At 37.4% G+C, this 16,542-nt stretch overlaps 1 protein-coding gene across 9 annotated transcripts in view; it reads right to left on the bottom strand.

The window, feature by feature from the left end:
* The window catches only part of LOC101890398 (formin-binding protein 1-like), a 225,020-nt gene extending 208,770 nt beyond the window's left edge, over positions 1-16,250 (bottom strand). For 6 of the 9 annotated variants that reach the window (XM_059125969.1, XM_059125966.1, XM_059125968.1 and 3 more), the window contains exons 1-2: positions 16,058-16,250; positions 14,390-14,803 (exon numbers count right to left, since the gene is read on the bottom strand). In XM_059125969.1, the coding sequence (XP_058981952.1) occupies positions 14,390-14,413 (24 nt within the window). In that variant the 5' untranslated portion in view covers positions 14,414-14,803; positions 16,058-16,250. Of the gene's footprint in view, positions 1-14,389; positions 14,804-15,619; positions 15,890-15,945 lie in introns of those variants that run through there. The other 3 variants (XM_059125962.1, XM_059125963.1, XM_059125964.1) reach the window with 3 other exon arrangements.
* Positions 16,251-16,542: the final 292 nt, after the last annotated feature.

The following is a 16,542-nucleotide window of genomic DNA, read 5'->3' on the forward strand; positions in this document are numbered from 1 at the left end:
CATTTGATACGGCCAGAACGTGACGTAGATCCTTTGGACCAAATCCGTTTCGGGACATTTGGAGTCGATGTAGCGATGTCCATCCGTTCACCTGTCTGGCTTATACACACGATAACTCTCGAAGGGTGTATCCGATTTCATCCAAACTTGGTACATCGTAATATTATTGTCAAACATAGATCGAGTTCGGAGATCGGCAAAATCGGTCCACTCCTTCTGGTACCTCCCCCACAAAGCGTCAAAATTTTAAATAATTACAACTCTCATAAAATGTGATGTAAGAGTCCGATTATCTTTAAATTTCACACATCCCAATATTTGTATTAACCCAAGGTCTGGTGTTAAGATGGAATATATCGGTCCACTCCTTCTGGTACCCCCCCATAAAAGGTCGAAATTTGCCAAAAAGATATTTTTTGCACATAAAGAGAAAGGATAATCGGATTTTGCTCTATCTTCGCAAATCCTAATATTTCAATCAGTGCAAGGTCAGGTGCGAAAATAGACAATATCGGTCCACTCCTTCTGGTACCTGCCCCACAAAACGTCAAAATTTGGAATAATTATAACTCTTATAACATGTGATATAAGAGTCCGATTATCTTCAAATTTCACACATCCCAATATTTATATAAACCCAAGGTGTGGTGTTAAGATGGAATATATCGGTCCACTCCTTCTGGCACCACTCCCACAAAAGGTCAAAATTTTCAAAAAATTTATTTTTTGCACAGAAATAGAGAAAGGATAACCCAATTTTGCTCCAACTTTGCAAATCCTAACATTTTCATCAGTGCTTGGTCTGGTGCGAAAATAGGCAATATCGGTCCACTCCTTCTGGTACCTCCCCCACAAAGCGTCAACATTTTAAATAATAACAACTCTCATAAAGTGTGATGTAAGAGCCCGATTATCTTTAAATTTTACACATCCCAATATTTTTTTTAACCCAAGGTGTGATGTTATGATGGAATATATCGGTTCACTCCTTCTGGTACCTCCCCCACAAAGTGTCAAAATTTTGAATAACCAAAATGATCATAAAATCCGAAATAAGCATCTGGTTCTCTTCAAATTACACACATCCCAATATTTATATTAATTAATATGGAATATATCGATCCACCAATTCTGATACCTCCCCCACAAAGAGTCAAACTTTTAAATATTCACGAGGCTCATAAAACACTTAATTAACATCCGATTCAATTCAGACTTGATATATCTCAATATTTCCATTAACTCAAGATCTGTTATAAAGATGGTAGAGATTGGACCATCCCTTCCGGTACCTTCCCCACAAAGCGTCAAAATTTTGATTAAACAAAACGATCATAAAACCCAAAATAAGCATCCGGTTCTCTTTAAATAACACACATCACAATATTTTTATTGATTCTGGGTCTGGTGTGAAGATGGGATATATCGGTCCACTACTTCAAGCACCTCCCCCACAAAGGGTCAAAATATTGAATATCCATGAAGCTCTAAAACTCGAAAATTACATCCGATTCCATTCTGACTTGATACATCTCAATATTTCCATGAACGCAAGTTCTGTTCAAGATCGTACCATTTCTTCTAGTAATTCCCCCACATAGGGTTTTAGATTTTGAAAAACAAAACTCTTAAAGAAAGCGAAATAGCATCCAATTCTCTTCAAATTTCACACATCCAAATATTTTTGCTAACACAAGATCTGTTGTGAAGATGATATACATCTGCCAACCCCTTCTGGGGTTGGGGTACCAAAATACATATCCCATCCTCATCTTCCAATTTTTATTATTGCACTTTCTTTCCCAAAAATATCTCTTTTTAGTTTTCTTATTTTTTCTCCCACTCACTCGTATTTATAATCACCGTTCCATTTGTTGTTTACATGCATTCGTTTATGTGGTTTGATGATTGGGCGTGGTTACCATTCCAATACAGGATTTTCTAAAACCTGCTTTGAGATTCTCGAAACTTCAGTGTAAAGTTAAGGACTCATTAATACGAGTGAGAATCCAAATCCAGACAAATAATTGTAAAACAGGTCACAGGTCTAAAACCGCGAATAAGTTAAAATGAAGCTTAGAGAATGTGTATGTGGAATCTGTGTAAAGAAAAGTCCTGTGTGAATTATTCAATAAAGTATTGTTGGAATCATAAAAATCTCACAGAGAAATTAACCAGCTTCTAGATTTAAGCGGTTAGAATGAACCCTAATTTCGTAACAATATCAAGTTATTACTGCTTTTAAATATAAGAAATTGGATGGGAAACGCTGGCTACATCCCTCCAGCCCGGGACAGACTTTATAATTTCTAAACGAACTAAGTGCGGATAGGGTAAAATTTATCTTCGAAAAAATAAAATCCGTACATTCCTAAACTGACTTGATCATTCCAAAGCGAAAAGAGTTGATGAATTGCATACAATCCCGAAAATATAGAGGGGGAGAGGAGCCGGTGTTTCCTTTAATATTCAACGTTTTGGAGGAGTTGAAGGAACGACCGATTTTACAATGTTGAAGAATTTTCTTCCTTATGCTTGATTCACCATTTTCCCACCAAACACGCAACTTCAATGCATTGGAACTTCCAACCATACATTCTAATGCACTGTAGTTTTTCTGCCATAAATCTAAACACAATTAGCAAAACTCATATTTTTTGAATTCAAACAATTCAATTTACCTTCATATCAAATCCATTTAATTTAAAATTTTATGGCCACAAAAAAACAAGCTAAACACTTTACTACCCATCATAAAAAAGAATAAAACACAAGTCGAAATAAAGAACAATTAATTTCGACAGATTAGAAAAAATGTAGAATTCCTGTTCATGCACACAATTTAAAAATATCTAATCCAGAGATCTCTGCCTATGCCAAATTGTCAGAATACTGTTTTTATTCATTTGAAATGAATTCAGATTGAATAAAATGTTAGAATGGCTTAAAAGCCAAGAAAAGAAATAAAAGTTATTTGTATGTCCGTGAACATTAACATTACAATTTAGTATGATTAACTGTTATAAACAATTATAAACTGACTGGCATACGAAAGAAGAAGCAGAAGTACCAGAACAAAAATAATAATTTCGACAGGGCCGAACTTTGAATATCCTCCGCCATTTGGAACGAATTTTGTAAATTGTCAAAAATATAAAATCCGTTAAAATATTAAAAATACCGAATATAGCCCTTGTATTAGAGTCAATGCGACGACGTGGACCTGCATAAGCAACTTTTGCATAAGCCATTACAATATTCAAATGCGAAACTTGAAAAAACTTAAAATCATCAAAATACCGAATGTAGGGAGGTACCTGTGGTGACTTAAGTGAGATCCGTAACCACTTGTCATTGTTACACTCCATGTAATTGTATTGTGATACTTTCTGCTCGTGACGATGTGGCAACATATGGCACTTGTCACTACAGCATCTTTGTTTTGTATTCATTCGTACATTTCAATCAAAGCAACCGGTCACCATTTTCAATTCGATCCTTTTTGCATTATCGTAGATTAAGTTTTTTTATAATAAAGTATCATTATCATTATAACGTAAAGATCGTGCATTATTTATTCATCAGTCTCAACAAGACACAACAGTTTGGCGACGAGCGTAAAAAGTGGAATATTATTTTGGAAAACTAATATTCTGCATATTTTTTTTCTATTAAAGCAAGTGCAAGCTTTTAACAACAACACAAATATAACAAAATGGATGCATCTCAATTTGCCGCGTTTATGGATATGCAAAAGGCGTTGTTTAGCCAAATATCGAAGATGACTGTGGGTGCTCCTACTTCAAGTGCAGCGCAAGGCAGCAGCAACACCAGCATCAACACGACATTGGTACCAAACTTCGATCATTTTGATCCGGCAAAGGAAATGTATACCAATTATATAGAGAGGTTTAACAACTACATTGCAATGAAGGGCGTCAGTGCTAATAAGGAGTACTGTACAAAGTTGCTTCTTAACTCTATTGGTGCGAAGTACTTTAACATGGTGACGGCGTTGGCAGCGCCCAGAGCAGCGGCAGATCTGCAATACGATGAATTGCTAACCATTTTGCAAAATCATTTAGCACCGAAAAAGAATGTGTTGGTGGCACAACACAAATTTTTATCAAAATATCAGATGCAAGGGCAATCAGTGGCAGATTTTGTGGCTGCACTCCGTACTGATATTAATTCGTGCGAATTTGTTTCACCGTGCAAATGTGGAGCGTCCATAGCCGATGTGTTTTTGAGGGCACAATTTATTCGAGGCCTTTGTGACAATACTGTACGCGAACAACTTCTTCAATCCAGTACGGCGAAAATTGATGAAATTGTTGGGAAGGCATTGGCTCTAGAGGCTGCGAAGATGGACGCCAGAGAATTGTCCCAAGCAACGGCAAATTCTTCAAATTCGACGGATATAAATAAAATTTTTAATAAAAGCCCATCGAAAAATTTCAAATCTCGTCAGGGGCAACAGAAGCGTAAAGTCAATTACGAGCAATTAGGTATTGCCGGTCTATGTTTACGCTGCGGCAAAAACAATCATTTTGCGAAGGAGTGTCGCTCTAACAAAAATCTTAAATGTAACTTGTGTGCCAAGCAAGGGCATGTAGCAAAAGTCTGCATTGCTTCACTTTTGGCGGATGGTCCTAATGCCGGACGACGGGGTAAACCCAGTACGAGGGAGGCGTCCACGAATCAAGTACGTGATGATTCGTACGGTATTTATAAAATCGTGGATGTGTACCGTAACGATTACGCAAATGCCAATGCTGAGCGTTACTATGCGAATATCTTCATAGAAGGTAGAGTGGTATCTTTTGAAGTAGATTCTGGCTCTGGATACTCATTTTTGCCTAGGAGTGAATTTGGGAAATTAAAATTGTCTAACCAATTAACCGCCACAAACATCGTTTTCCGATCATACACCCAAGATAAATTCGTACCAGATGGGAAAGTCCGAGTAAATATAAAATACAAAAACGTTTCATTCATCGATGATCTCTACGTTGTCCCAGACGGGTGTTCGGCGTTAATTGGTCGTACATGGATACGTCGTCTAGGAATTAATCTAAACGAGCTAGACGAACATAAGTCGAACAACATGGTTACCAATTCTATCGGTGAGTCGAGCGACATTCAAGAATACATTTCCGAATTTTCAGCTGTATTTCAACAAAAGATTGGCTGCATCCCTAGCCATAAAGTTTCACTTCAATTGCGTGAAGATGCCACACCAACCTATACAAAAGAGCGTCAAATTCCATACGCCTTAACCGAGCGTGTTAACAAGGAGCTGGAAGAGTTGGAGAAGGCTGGCATAATCACCAAGGTTGCCAATAGTGACTGGGGGTCACCACTGGTGGTCATCCCTAAAGCTGACGGTGGAGTGCGCCTTTGCGTTGACTACAAGGTGGGAGTCAACCAGCGACTTGTGAATGCTCATTACCCCATTCGGAAAATAGATGCAATTTTCAATAGTCTCAGGGACTCTAAACATTTTTGTCGGCTTGATTTATACAAAGCCTATTTACATGTGCAAGTGGACCAAAAGTCAAGCGAAATTCAAACCATTTCGACCCACAAAGGGACTTTTCGAATGAATCGTCTGTCCTTCGGCATTAAAACTGCCCCGGCGGAATTTAATAGGATTATAGATCAAATTTTACGGGAAGTGCCCAAAACAGAATCCTATTTTGACTACATCGTGGTACATGGCGAGACTTTGAGTGAGTGCAAAGCAAACTTAAAATTATGTTTAGCCCAGTTGCAGAAGTACGATCTGCACCTTAATATGGCAAAATGCAAATTTTTTGACAATCAAATGGAGTTTTTGGGTCACGTAATACGGCACAACAAGGTCCAAAAGTCACCTTCAAAAGTACAAGCCATATTACAAATGCCCCAACCAGAAAGTGTAGAAGATGTTCGCCGTTTTTTGGGTATGGTAACATATTACGCAAGATTCATACCGAATTCGTCTACAATTACCACCCCGTTGCGCAATTTACTGCTCAAAAACGCTATTTTTAAATGGACATCGGAATGCCAAAAGTCTTTCGATGCTTTGAAAAGAGAAATTTCCAGCGATCGCGTATTGATGCCGTATAATCCCGATTTGCCGGTACAGCTTGCGTGCGACGCTAGTCCCACCGGGATAGCTGGTGTTTTGTCGCACATTATTGACGGCCAAGAAAGACCGATAGCGTTTGCCTCAAGGTCTCTTACTCCAGCAGAGCAAAATTATTCGCAATTAGATAGGGAAGCCCTAGCAATTGTGTATGCGGTTCAACATTTTCACGAGTACATATTTGGCCGAATTTTTAAGCTTATAACGGATAATAAGCCGTTATCAAGAATTTTTCACCAAAATTCGAAATTGCCCCTAATGACGTCATCTCGACTTCAACGATACGCCGCTTTCCTCACTGGATATAATTACGAAGTCAGTACGAAAAAGGGCGAGGAAAATGTCAATGCCGATTGTCTCTCCAGGGCCCCAATTAAATCAGGGATTGGCACTACAAATTTAATTGATCAAGAAGTACATTCAATTTGCGGGTCAACAATACATCAAATTACTTCAATAAAATTAAATTTCAAATCACTTCGAGACGCAACAAAGAATGACGCAATGCTTTCCAAAATTTTGTTCGATTTACGTAACTCAAATGTGGTCGATTCGGAGTACACCATCGATGCCGGCATATTGTTCAAAGGGAAAAGGGTCATTGTACCAACTTCACTTCAAGAGGCAGTCTTAGAAGAGTTACACTATACTCATATAGGTATAACCAAGATGAAGCAATTGGCGAGACGTTATGTGTTTTGGTCATCAATTGATAAAGATATTGAACAATTTGTACGTTCCTGTTCTGCGTGTGCCTTGGTAAAGAAAAATCCTCCGAAAGCAGTTCTCCATCCTTGGGAGGAGCCGGATGGAAATTGGCAACGTATTCATATTGATTACGCGGGGCCATATCAGGGATATCAATTTCTTGTTGTCGTCGACGCAAAATCAAAGTGGGCAGAAGTGGGGGTGTGCTCCTCTGCGCCAACATCAACGTCAACAATCGAAATGTTAAACAACATTTTTGCACGCAATGGATACCCTGATGTTCTTGTCTCTGACAATGCAACGATTTTTAAAAGTGAAGAGTTTCTAAATTTCTGCACTAATTCCGGTATCTTCCAGAAATACATTGCACCTGGCCATCCTGCCACAAATGGTCTAGCTGAACGAAATGTTCAAACACTCAAGCAGCGTCTAGCAGCCATGGCAGAGGATCCTTCTCCGATATCTAAAAAAGTAAGAGAAATTTTATTTAAATATCGAGCTACACCTCTTCGAAATGGTAAATCCCCATCAGAAATGTACCTGGGTAGACAAATCCGAATCCGATTGGATGCCTTGAAGCCATCAAAATTAACTCAGTCATCTACGCCACAATGTCCAGTTAGGAAACTGAGTGAGGGAGACCGAGTTCAAGTCCGATACTATACGCCAAACAAACCTGTATGGAAATTCGGAATTATTTCTAAAAAGCTTGGTAACCTTCATTATCTGGTAAAACTCGACAATGGTTATGTCTTCAAGCGCCACATAGACCAACTCCGTTTCACAAATGTAAAACTGCCTTATTCTCCAGATACTGAGCAGACTGAGTCGGTCCCAGATTTTAGTTCAGGGAATGGCGAACAGTCTCATCAGCCTCTAATTATGGCACCCTACATTCCACTGAGTACACATGCTAATGATCCAGAAGTTCCCGGTATTTCCACAACACCAACTGCAGCCGGAACCGAAGCACCAGTTGGAACGCCATCAGCCTCTACCCAAAACGCTGATGCTGAGTCCACACCAAGTCGTCGTACCTCTGCAAGGCAACGGAGACAACCCCAGTATTTAAGCGATTATGTTCGCCATTAGCATTAATCGTAGTAATCATATATGTCCTTGTTTTAGTGGGGGAGAATTGTGGTGACTTAAGTGAGATCCGTAACCACTTGTCATTGTTACACTCCATGTAATTGTATTGTGATACTTTCTGCTCGTGACGATGTGGCAACATATGGCACTTGTCACTACAGCATCTTTGTTTTGTATTCATTCGTACATTTCAATCAAAGCAACCGGTCACCATTTTCAATTCGATCCTTTTTGCATTATCGTAGATTAAGTTTTTTTATAATAAAGTATCATTATCATTATAACGTAAAGATCGTGCATTATTTATTCATCAGTCTCAACAAGACACAACAGTACCATTATATGGGGGCTATACCACAACGTAGACCTGCACTGCCAATTTTCTGTCATAGGCTGTAATATCCATTATGAACTTTAAATACCAAATTTGAAACAATTTGGGTGAATAATGTCGCTAAAATCATCAAAATACCGAATATCGGGAGGTACGGTTATATGGGGGCTATATGAAGACGTGGACCTGAACAGACAATTTACTGTCATAGGCTGTAGTATCCATTACGAATTTCATACACTAAATTTAAAAAAAAAACGGTGAATAATGTCGCTAAAATCATCAAAATACCGGATATCGGGAGGTATCGTTATATGAGGGCTATACGAAGACATGGACCTGCACAGTCAATTTTCTGTCATAGGCTGTAGTATCCATGAGGAACTTTAAATACTAAATTTGAAACAATTCGGGTAAATAATGTCGCTAAAATCATCAAAATACCAAATAACGGGAGATACCATTAAATGAGGGCTATACGAAGGCGTTGACCTGCGCAGACAATTTTCTGCTATAGGCTCCAGTATCCATTACGAACTTCAAATATCAAATTTGAAACACTTCTGGTGACTAATGTCGCTAAAATCACCAAAATACGGAGTATAGGGAGGTACCTTTAATTAGGGGATATGCCAAAACGTGGACCTGCACAGACAATTTTCTGTCATAGGCTGCACTATCCATAACGAACTTCAAATACCAAATTTTTAAACTATTCCGGTGAATAATGTCGCTAAATCATCAAAATACCGAATATCGGGAGGTACCGTGGACCTGCACAGACAATTTTCTGTCATAGGCTGCAGTATCCATTACAAACTTCAAATACAAAATTTGAAATAATTCCGGAGAATAATGTCGCAAAAATCATCAAAATATCGAATATCGGGAGGTACCGTGGACCTGCACAGACAATTTTCTGTAATAGGCTGTAGTATCCATCACGAACTTGAAATACCAAGTTTGAAACATTTCCGGTGAATAATGTCGCCTAAATCACCAAAATACCGAAAATAGGGAGGTACCATCATATTGAGGCTTACGAAGAGGTGGACCTCCACAGACAATTTTCTGTCTTAGGCTGTAGTACCCATTACGAACTTCAAATACCAAATTTGAAACAATTCCGGAGAATAATCTCGCTAAAATCATCAAAATATCGAATATCGGGAGGTACCGTAGACGTGGACCTGCACAGCAATTTTCTGTCATAGGCTGCATTATCCGTTACAAAACTTATCAAAAATACTGAACACCAGGAGGTATCATTATATGGGGGCTATACCAAAACGTGGACCTCCACAGACAATTTTCTGTCTTAGGCTGTAGTATCCAAATATTAAATTTGAAAAATTTCCGGTGAATAATGTAGCCTAAATAACCAAAATCCCAAAAATAGGAAGGTACCATTACATGAGGGCTATACGAAGACGTGGACCTTCACAGACAATTTTCTGTCATAGGCTGTAGCATCCATTTCGAACTTAAAATATCAAATTTGAAACATTTCCGGTGAATAATGTCGCCTAATAGGGAGGCACCGTCATATGGGGGCTATACCAAAACGTGGACCTACCTGGCCCATTTTCAATACCAAAACTCCTAAAATTTTATCAACCTACTTCATTTCGTTCGGAAGCTAGACTTATTTCCACAGACGTACGGGCGGAGAGTCGGACTGACATCGCTAAATCGACATAGAATTTTATGCTGATCAAGAATATATATATATACTTCGTGGGGTCTAAATTTCTATATTTCGAGGTGTTGCAAACGGAATGACAAACTTAATATACCCTCCATACTATGGTGGAGGGTATAAAAAACCTGATCAATGTAACAAATTTATTTGCAAAGGAAAAAGATACAAATTTCCATTTGAGAACATCTTCAAGTTTTGATGTCTGTGAAAGACATACACACACTCTCACACACACACAAAATGCAAACGAGATAGACGCCAAGCCAAGAGTCTGTTGTGTCTCTTGACCAAAGAAAAAAGCTAGTGTTGTCGTTTGTTGGTTACTACTGGCTTGCTTGATTCTTCATGGCAACATGGAAAACGTGGTCAATACCCCGCCAAACAACAATCGCACCGCGGCGGTTGGGTATTTAACCAAACAACGACGATTCACTCAGTCAGCCAGCTAAGGCACGACATAAATGTAGAGTTGTAGTTATCGTCGTTGTTGTTATTGTTCCGCGTTCTTCCCAAACACAAAACGAAAAATTTACTTTTTAACGTATATTTTTTTTAGTGTTTATTTCTTAAGTTGTTTTTTTTTTTTTTGTTTCTTCTGTTGTTCTCTTTGCCACAATTCTTGCTTCTCTGCCGCCAGTGCTAAATTCAATTTGTCGTTGAACTGGTTTTACGAGTTTTATGTAAATTTGTTTCCATACCGGCCAATATCTGCGCATACATATGCTGATTTACATATGTCCAAGCATATATACTCATATGTTATATTGTATATGATTTTTTTTTATTTTATTAGGACAGTTTGCGTTGTTAGTTCTTTGTGTGCGACGAATATCTTTTTGTGATTTATAAGCCAAGAATTTTTTTAGTCCAAAAAAAATGTTGGTATTTTTCTCTTTGTTTATTGCCATTTTTTGCCATTTAGCAGCACCAAGAAAGAAGTATGGCGTAATATTTATTTATTATTTTCAATACTCAACGCACAATATAATAATTCGAAGAAGAAGCAGGAAAAGAAAACACCCACATGTTTTAAACACCTAGCCATGTAGGCTTCCAAGTGTCAGAGTAACATCCCCTCCCCATCCCTCATGTTCGATGTTATCATTTTCCAATTGGTATTTTATTCGTTGATCTGAACCCTTAAATTTATGTCATACTGTGTTCTATTTCCGAATCAAACTAACCATTTTGGACAGTTATTTATACGTATTGTTACCCTTAGACCGTATTGAGTGAGAGTAGTTCATGGTTATTTGTGTAAAACCCTATATTTTGGGGGTTGTTTTTGAATTTCCTAGATGTAAAGTTAACAACATGGTCGTTGCGTGGTGTATGTTAAAATTTTATTAGTTCATTCACCTGCAAGGAGAGTAATGCGCCAGAAAAGATATGTGTAGTAGAATGACTTAGTTGAAACTTTCAGATTCAAATATTAAAATTATTTTAAAATAAATTTTAATAAATAAATATTTCAAATGTTGTTATTCGTTCCTTCGAGAAAGATTTTAATTTTGCAAATACGGTTGTATGAAACGACAGCGATTCGCAGACACATGTTTACTTCAACGGTTTTGAAAAGCAAGGTTTTTGTATTAGTCGGTTTTGCCGACAGATGTATACCCCCAGCTTTGAGTAATAATTATTCAAACTGTTGACCCTTCCGATGCAGTTGGACAATATTGACCAAGTCGTATCTGACCTAAGACTGATATAAATATTACAACGTGCCAGGTTTGGACTAAATCGTCTACTTCCAATACTTTATACGAAATATGTGCAAATTCTTGGAAAATGTGGAAATATCCGTTAGGTACCAGATATAGCGGGCAGAGTTATTCCATTTTCACACTTCATTTAATACAGATAAAAATATTGGTATGTGCAAAATTTGAAGGAAATCGAACATTTATATCCAATTTTTATGCGAATTCATAAATGCTATATTCATCTCAGATTTTTGGTTGAGAGAAATAGACTTGTTTCGAAAGTTATGACATATAAAAGTATTGAAAATTGTGACCCTTTGTGGGTTAGATACCAGAAGGTGTTCGCAGATATATATCATCTTCATCCTGCTTTAACAAAAATATTTGGATGTGTGATATATTTTGCAAAGTTGGAGCAAAATCCGACTATTATTCCTCTTTATAAGCAGTAAAATATTTTCTTTGAAAATGTTGACTTGTGTGAGAGGTTCCAGAAGGAATGGACCGATACTGCCCATCTTCGAACTCTAAGTTTGATAATAACATTACGATGTACCAAGTTTGGATCAAATCCGATACTCCCTTCGAGAGTTATCGTGGGCACCAGCAAACCAGACGGACGGACGGAAATCGATAGATCGACTCCAAATATACTGAAACCGATTTTATTCATGGAGACCTGGTGTCTAAAAACGTTGTTTCGATGAGGCACTAAATATCTTGGAGTAAACCAACGTATAGACTTTCCCCTTGGCCCTTGTATAGACTTTCATTTGCCAGAGAAGGTGGTATCTATTGACAGCTCCAAATACCAAAAATCGAACGATTCTATTGAATTTTGGGCAAAAAATCGTTCAAATCCCGAATATTCGGATGCAACATTTTATGGGGTCTATACGGAAACTTGCACTGGAATACGAACGAGCTCCAAATACTAAATTAAACAATTCCGGTGAAAATGTACCAAAAGTCAAAGTCAACCCCCAAATATCGTGGGGTTACCGTAATATGGGGGCTATACGCGTGGGCCCGTAAAGGTAATTATCTGCCACAGAAGGTGGGACCCATTGCAAACGCCAAATACCAGCTTGGGGAAAATTCCGTTTAATAGTGTGCCAAAAATCATCCAAATTCCGAATATCGATGGGGTACCCTTATGTAGGAGCTATAGGAAAACTTAGTCTTAGATAGACAAGTATTTGCTACAGAATTTGGAACCCATTACGATCTCCAAAAACTTAGCGAAAATTCCCTCGAAAATGTGTCTAAAATCGTCTATATACGGAATATGGGGAGGTAAAATGGGATCTATTCCACTTGGAAAGTTCTTTGCAAAAAAACTTTTCCGTCCACCGGGAACACAATCTGCAGATTTACAGCGAATTTCGTTCTAATTGAATGTTCTAATTTTAGATTTTTTCTAAAAACGACATTTTAAACTGAAACGTGGGAGAACATTCAGGATGACCTATAAAGTGCAGGAAGACCTTTCTTATTGGCCATTTAAGTGGTTTGCCATGAAAGAAGACCCTGAAAATGTGTTCTTTTTTGAAAAGGACTCCAGATAAACCTTCAGATTATAATTTCTTCGGTAATAGAGACTTCGAAGATTCAGCCGTAATCTGAATTAATTACTTCTATAATAGTTTGTCCTCCGGTGAGATGAAGCAAAACACGACGCTAAGAGTGTAGAGATGTTATTGGGATCTGGGAGCTGTCATTAGTTTCACAATACTGCTCGGTATGCATGCGTATACGGTGGGATACAAGGTTGTTGAAGGCCGTTAAAAACTGGAAAACCCAAATGTTTCCTAGCGCTTGTGGCGTTTTGCAAATTGAGATATTCCCTATAATGAAGAACTGTTTTAAACAATGAAAGAGCAGATCGCATGGACTTACAATGTGTATTTAATGTTCCAAGATAAAATCTGACATCGTCTCGAAACATCATGCCCTATCCGCCTGTGTTAGGCAATGCACCATTGCTATTTTAACTGATGTACTGTGTATAAACTGCCTACACATTGGCTCAATTAGTTCTCCTAATGGAATAAACAGAGCAGGATCACTGAACACAACAAAAGAGACAGTCTTAGCACCCGAGTAATACTTGGGTTTTCGTTTACATGTCTTACGTCTTTACCAGATATCCTAGCCAATTAATTCATTATTTGATTCAATACTGCTTTCCAATACCTTTGCTACACAACAATACCTCAAATGTCCTATATTAGTGATCCTTTCCTTCTGCCTTTAATTATTTTTCTTATTCTTCTCTAGTGAGCCTGAAATACTGCACATAATTCTACTCTCATTCACCATGTGCACATATACTCCTTTCCAACTTCTCTTTTGAAAACCTACGGTTCCAATTAGATTGGTAGATCGAAGATAACTGGACGTATACGCCAATATACGACCCCACGATTGTCCAATATATAGTGTAAGCCATTGGAGTTGAATTCTGATAAGGACAGGATTGTGTAACATCAATGTTTTTTAAGTTAGTTTTTTTTGCTCCATACCCTATCCATTAATTTTTTAACTGATATAAATTTGTTGCACCAAATTGGATTTTGGTAAGTTAATTGAATAATGCTGTTTCTTAGCTCAATAGTTTGCCTTCAATATTGACATGTTTCTTCCCAATGCATATCTACACAATAAAATTGAAACAATCAATCATCAAAACACAAATCAATTTCCAAACTTACCCATAATTCAATACCCCAACTCATGTTGGAATTTTCTGCCGTCTCCTCCGCCAGTTTTACAAATTGTTAATGTAATCCACCAAAAAAGAAATGTATTCGGGAGAGCTGCTGTCGTAATCCCCAAAATTTGGTAGGCTACAGCAGACACTTTTTTCAATGTTTTGTTTTGATTTAGTTTGGTTTTTTGTTGCAAGCTGACGTTTGTATTTTTTCTCTCTCTCTCCCTCTCTTTCTATATTATTTGAGGAAGCACAAACAAGTTGGCAACACTGTTATGTATTTGTCAGAATAGCAGCAGCCGCAGCAACAACAAATATTACTGAGCGGCTATTTTATGCACTTAAAAATGAATGACTCGATTATGATCGTTTGTTTGCGGTATTGTCGAGAGCAGGGTGTCAGTCAGCCAGTCAGCTAGACGTTCATAAGGCAAAGAAGAAGGAATACAATGAAAAAACGAAATTCAATTAAATCAACAATTTGTTTGAAGAAAAGTTTAATGTAGTAGCACACAAATACATAAGAACACAAAAACACACACACACTCGGGGTCGTCGATTAAACGCGCACTCATACACAGAGACGGAAGATAAAAAACGTAAGAAATGATTAATAATAAAAACCGAATACTCAAATGCAAACAACAAAAACACAAAAGAGATAGGGCATAAAGAATAATTTGAAAGGGGCAGACAGGTAAAATGTATGACTTGTGTGTGGCATTAATGATGGCTTCTAGGTAGGAACATGAAATGGAATGGGACAGGTAAAAGAACGATCTCTCGAATGCAATGAGAAATCAAAGAGACTTCAATATAACTCTTTTCTTTTGTACCACAAAAGTGTTCTCTTTCAGCAGAACTTTATAATGGATTTTTAATGAAAAGAATTTAGCTCTAATATTAGTAAAATGCTACTTGATAAATTTTTCAAAGTCCGAAGATCTGTTGCCCCAAACTTTTTGAATATCCTAAACGTTAGTGCATCACTCTCAATATTCTTCTTCCGTCTCTGTTGACGACAAAAGTAATCAAAAGACGCGACGTTAAAATCCGAAGCTATTTTTTTATTACATCGGGCACCAGAATTGCACAATTCCACTACACTCTTTATTTCTCTATATTTTTCATCAATAAATCACACAATGCATTTGTTTTTCTCCTTTGCATTTTCCGTGCCCTTTCTTATTATTCATCTATCATCAAATGCAAAACAACCAAGATTGTTTACTCTTTCTTCGTCTGCTTAGCAGCTTCTTTTCGTTGAAAAATGGGTGTTGTATGTATAACTCTATTTGTTTAATTAACACTATTCATTGTTGTCGTGTTGTTATTGTAGCTTTCACGTTTTGTTTTGGTTTAATAAACAACGTTTCACTTTTTTGTTATTTACACTCCAACACTTTTTTGCACTAATCAATAGCGATTTTCAGCAAAAAAAAGTTTTTGCAATATGTGTAGACACAAAACTTCAAGCAGCAGACTATATTGCAAGGGGCCTCCCGAGCAAAGAAGACAAGAAAAAAACTACTTGCAGACGACACCGTTTTCCAGTACCATTATTTTTTGTGGTGGATTTTATGTATTGGCCATATTCAATTCCTCATTTTTCACAGGCCCATTCGGCGCACATTGATGTTTCTACTTAATAAACAATTGCTCTGCTTACTTTAATCAATTTCGCACATAACACTGCAGATTCACAAATAAATATTTATGCTGTGGAAATTTTTTAACAACAATCACACACAAGTGGGAAAATTGATGATTAATCGGTTATCGGGTTTCGTTTTTCGGGCTGTGCAGCCGTCGGAGGATCTCGTTCTTGCACACTTCGCGACGTTCGACGTTCACGTACAAATAAAAAATTGGATAAAAGTAGGGATATATAGATCGACTATCACCTATCGTTACTTTACGATTACCGATATTGACACAATATCGAATCATTACTTTTTTACAATCGAATAGACTTAAACACCGTTTACATACGAGTTTTCTTATGAAAATAAAATTTCATGAAACTAACAGTACGTTTATATACATGAGGGTTAACCCACTGGATTTGCATTTAAATTGTCATATCCATTACTTTTACTTCAAATAAATCCTCTCAAAGTAGGTTAACCCTACAAAAAGTTCTAACGTAAACAT

Source organism: Musca domestica, unplaced genomic scaffold, assembly GCF_030504385.1.
Source record: "Musca domestica strain aabys unplaced genomic scaffold, Musca_domestica.polishedcontigs.V.1.1 36, whole genome shotgun sequence".
Lineage (NCBI taxonomy): Eukaryota > Metazoa > Arthropoda > Insecta > Diptera > Muscidae > Musca > Musca domestica.